At 51.6% G+C, this 5,169-nt stretch overlaps 1 protein-coding gene across 1 annotated transcript; it reads left to right on the top strand.

Annotated features, from left to right (window-relative positions):
• Positions 1-3,708: 3,708 nt before the first annotated feature.
• On the top strand, positions 3,709-4,270 carry LOC127303879 (uncharacterized). The gene is made up of 2 exons (XM_051334592.2): positions 3,709-4,022; positions 4,109-4,270. The coding sequence occupies exons 1-2, from the start codon at positions 3,756-3,758 to the stop codon at positions 4,253-4,255; spliced, it is 414 nt and encodes a 137-aa protein (XP_051190552.2). The 5' UTR covers positions 3,709-3,755; the 3' UTR covers positions 4,256-4,270.
• The last annotated feature ends 899 nt before the right edge of the window (positions 4,271-5,169 follow it).

Below are 5,169 nucleotides of genomic sequence, written 5' to 3'. Positions count from 1 at the left end.
CCTTGGGATCATAGGGGATGGTACTTGTTTCCACATGTACCTATGACCTAACCAAGCTCAAACGCAGGCATACGACCACCGGGCGACCCCGATGGGATGCGATCAAAGGGTAGACGGCGCGGTCCAACGGAGAACTAGGGTTTCGTCAGAAATCGAGCATCGGACCTAGGGAATGGCCCCAAAAGTTGTGTGTGTCCACATGGCATGCAAAAAAGTGATTTGAGATGGTTCTATATCCAATGCTACCCCCTCCGGGTGTGCCCGGCTTCTCGGACATGGGGTTCCTACACTTAGGCGGTCTGCATGCATGTATAGGGTTTTTCTTGGGATAGAGACCACCGGAGCGTCGGAAGCCCTGGAAACCTTGCATGTGTCCATATCATATGTGTATATGTGTGATGTAGGTTTGGTGCATGCAATATATAGGTCCGGGCACGGCCTTATTCGACACGCGTGCCACACGAACACTTGCGTAATCCTGAATCTGTACGTGGAAACTCCCGCTGCGGGTTTGTCAGCTCCTATTTCATGGTAAAGTGGGCCCAACCTTTGCTTTCCATGCCATGTGTGATAATCTATTCTTATTATTTGCAGTAAAAAAATTAAAAAAAAAAAGAAAAAAAAACCCTACCTGTGCCGACGGTCACCGTCGGCACATACGCGGCCGTCGGCACAGTGCCGTGGCCATAACGGCCAGGTCGACACGGTCGGGGGCCACGAACCAACCAGCTGCCCCCAACCTCACCCGCCCCCGCGCAACCCGCCCCCGCGCCGCCGCCGCCCTCACCGGCCGCCTCGCCGCCGCCACTGCCCGCGCGGCCGCGGATCCCATCGCCGCCGCCACCACCCCGCCGCCACTGCCGCCACCACCCCGCCGCCACCTGCTCCACCGCCACCGCTGCTCCGAGCTGCTCCGCCGCTCCCCGTGCCGAGCTACCCCGCCGCCGCCCCCGGGACGAGCTGCTCCGCCGACGCCGCGGCCCCCGCGCGGCCGAGCTGCTCCGCCGCAGCGGCAACCCCGCCGCCGCAGCCTCCCGCCCCCGGCCGGCAGCCTCCTCGCCCCCGCGGCGGCCGGGCCGGGCCCGTTCCCGGCCGCCGTGCCGTCAGCGCGTGACACCACCGCCGCCGCGCCGTCCCCGGCACCCGCAGCACCCCGCCGCCGCCGGCCATATGGTAAGGTACTCTTACCTTTTGTTTATTTTTTTAGCTTTTTAGTATTTGCCTACAAAGCACCGATACGGCGAGACAGATACGGCGATACGGATACGGGGATACGGGATACGGCAATTTCTAGAAACAACAATACGGCGATACGGCGAATGTACATATAAAATTAATGAAATGCTATGCAATGACTTGTGAAGTCAAAGAATAATTGAGGCGGCGGAGGAGAGAATAATCAAGCAAATAGATAGATAGCGCACTGGCTATTAGAGTCACTAGATAGCCGTGTCGATGATGTCCCTGGCGGTGTATCGGTGGTGTATCGGTATTTTCTTTCTTTCTTTTTAAATTCGTAAAAGCCGATACTCCTAGGATACGTGTATCGCCCGTGTATCGGGGTATCGGAGTATCGGCGGAGTATTATACGCGGACACGGCAGACTTTGAAGTATCGGTGCTTCGGAGGTATTTGCAATTAGCTAGGTAATTTGAAATGTTAAGAATTTGAAAGAAACATGTAAAGAATTTGGAAATTGAAATGAAGTAAAATAGAATTTTGTAATGTAAATAGAAATTGAAATGAAGGAATAGAAATGGAAATTGAAATGAAATAAATTAGAATTTTGTAGAAATGCATTTGTTTTATCAATTGATGAATTTGCATTGACAAATTTTGATTATTCTAACAGGTCCCGTAGTGAGCATCCCGCGTGACGATCCCGGATCTTGCGGCGCATCTCTACGGCCGTCGATAACCGGAACCCAATGCCGACCATGAATACTCATATGATACTGATTTTGATAGTGAGGCTGAGAACCCAATGCCTAGAGATGAGAGTGGTGATGAATGGTGAGGGTCTTTTATGCTTAGTACCTACATTATCATTATGCTTAATACATACATTTGTCATTATGCTTAGTACCTACATTATCATTATGCTTAATACATACATTTGTCATTATGCTTAGTACCTACATTAGCATTATGCTTAATACATACATTTGTCATTATGCTTAATACCTACATTTTTCATTATGCTTAGTACCTATATTTGTCATTATGCTTATTAATTTTCAACATGCTTATTAATTATTTTCTCTTTTTCTTATGCAGGTAATTGCCCAATATGAGCGGACGGAAGGCATCATCGAGCTCCTTGCTTGATCAGATGCATCAGCGGAAGCCAGGGCCGGGTGCTTCCAGACGGAGTGCAAGACCCATTATTCCCACCCGGCGTTACGAAGACGCAGACGGAGGACGGGGAGGACGAGGGGGAGGACGAGCTGGAGGACGAGGGGGAGGACGAGCTGGAGGACGAGGGGGAGGACGAGCTGGAGGACGAGGGGGGAATGCACAGCTCCTTCTAGCGACATTCCCTCGCTTCGGCTCGGTGGCTTCACGATCGGCCGGACGAGGAGGAGGACACTAGGGAGGAGGAGGAGGACACTAGGGAGGAGGAGGAGGAGTCTAGGGACGAGGAGGCTTCGACGGAGATGGCTCCGAAGAAGTTGCGGATTCGTGGGGAAGCGCAGGTTCCCGATGAGAGTAAGGAACCTGCTACGGAGGATGAGAAGTGGCTCCTTGTCCCAGGAAAGATAGAGTAAGTAGTAAGGTGATTTCATTTTCGTTATGACACTTAGCATTTTCTAATGTTTGATAATTGTGCAGGAATTTCACATACACGGGGAAGCAGGTCCGCGTGCCCGGGAGGCGGCGTGGAGCTGCTATTAGGAAGTACTGGCCGGGGATGTACACTCCGGTCCTTGGGGGCGAGTCCAAGCTAGCCTACACTTGGGAAGACTATGAGATAGCGCCTTACCCTGGCTTTGCTTCCGCCGCCGACGCCGTGATCAAGAAGTTTTGGGTACGTAATGCATACTCTTTGGGTTTCGTTCATATGTAGTTGATAACCCCACCGTGACAACTCATGCCTCTCACACTTTCTGTTATGCTTGATTGCAGCGCAATTATAGGGTGGCGACTGAGCATAAGGATAGGGCGGACGTGGTGCTCCGTAACATGTGTCGGAAGTTGACACGGCAGCAGTGGTACAACCAGATGATCACGTGCATCGGCCACTTCTATGCTGAGCAGGGCGTAAGGTACACAAAGCCTGAGATTGTGCAGGGACTCGCCCCGGCTATGACGATAGATGACTTCATGTCGGTAAGTAATTGTCAATGCGATTCTATGTACCGCGGCTAACTTGCAACTATATTGTTTGTTCTTCAAATGAGTTTTGATTTTGTACCACATTGGGCTGATAATAATAAGAGGGCCGCCTTCATGGAGTTGGTCAAGAATTAGGTCGGCGAAAACCCCGATTTCAAGGCCGTGAGCGACCGGAACAAGGCCAACCGTGGTTCTCAGGGAACACACACTGCGGGGAGCAGCAGCACCGATCGCTATCGGGAGCGTCTGGTACATATAAAAATGGAACAAGCTGCATTTTTTTGATTTTCGATGATATGCATAACATTTGTTTTGTGATGCAGGGGAAGAAGCTCGGGAGGGAACTTGGTGAGATGGAAGCATGGACGCACATGAAGCTGGTGACGCCCGGTCCGAACGAGCCTCGGCCCGCGCCTGAGATGTACTACGGCAAGGCCAAAGAGAACAAGGAAAGATACTGCGAGGAGTACGCCAAGCTCCATCCAGAGGTGGAGGACCCTATGACCGAGCCGGTCGACGAGGTGGCGATGATGCTGGCGGGGTCCGGCCAGCCGCATGGACGTCCTGCCTGCCTTGCTGGGGGTTTCAAGCCTCAGAGGAACTTCACGCAGATCAAGGCTACCCTCCCCTCCGGCAGCTACGCTACCTCCTCGCGGACTACATGCCGTTCTCGGGTAGAGGTTGATGTAAGTCATCCACACTTTCATCCTCTGTTTTGACTCTTGTTCCTGAATGGCTATGTTGATGAGACGCATTATTTCTGAAATTGTAGACTCAGCTCGAGGAGGCCTATGCAGTAGCTTACGAGGAGTATCTCGAGAAGGTTAAGGAGCATGACCTTGTGAAAGATGCCTATGTCCAGTGGACGAGCAACCAGATGGCGGTAAGTTTCAATCTCTATGGTTGCAAAACATCATAAGTCCCCATGTTTGAATCTGAGCTATCTCTCCCGTTTCTTGCGAGTTTCACTCGGTTCATGATGACTGGAGTGCGAGAGGAACCACTCCCGAGCCACCTCATCCGGGGCCGGCGCCGGTGTTCCGTCCAAGGAGGAGTTCTATATCATGTACAAGCGTCAGCGTCAGTTGACCCCGGTAAGTTGCTAACTTGGCTAAGTTGCTAACTTGGTGTGACATGGCTAAGTTGCTAACTCCCTCCAACATGTAGGGATTGGGAGAATCCGGGAACGACACTCCTTGTGGTACGCCGATGCACCCCGGTCGCCATTCTCCTGGTGCTTCTGCCGAACCTCGGCATTTTTACGGTTCCGGTGGCTCTCGTCGTGGTTCTACCTCCCGAGCACCGTCGAGATACGACCTCACTTCACCGACTCGGAGCTAGCTCGTCACTGTAGCTAGATCGTCACTCGGGTGGTGCACCACCATAGTTTCTACATTGTACTAGCACATGATGACACGCTCCATCTTTGTAGTGGATCCGGTGTATGTACCATGGTCTTGTATGCTATATTTGTACTATTTGTGAGATTTGATGCTATATTTGTGAGATTTGGTGCTATACGGTGATATCTTTGTGCTATATGGTGCTACATATGTTACTGCATATTCAATCCTATAATATGTGCATTTTGTGCGATTTTCTGGGCAAATGAGGCCAAATTGGCAAAAACAGAAAAAAGCTTGGGCACATTGTGCCGACGGTAGGCCCGTAAATTTGTGCCAAATGGCGAGTGCGTGCCGACGGTGACACCGTCGCACAGCCGATTTGGCGGTTTTCAGTTTGAACAGCCACCGTTTTACGCCATTACAGGAAAAAAAAAATTGTGCCGACGGTTACACCGTCGGCTGTTGAGCGTTAATGGCGCCGTCGTGG

Source organism: Lolium perenne, chromosome 5, assembly GCF_019359855.2.
Source record: "Lolium perenne isolate Kyuss_39 chromosome 5, Kyuss_2.0, whole genome shotgun sequence".
Lineage (NCBI taxonomy): Eukaryota > Viridiplantae > Streptophyta > Magnoliopsida > Poales > Poaceae > Lolium > Lolium perenne.
The sequence above is the reverse complement of the archived record's forward strand: the minus strand, read 5'-3'. Positions and strand labels throughout refer to the sequence as shown.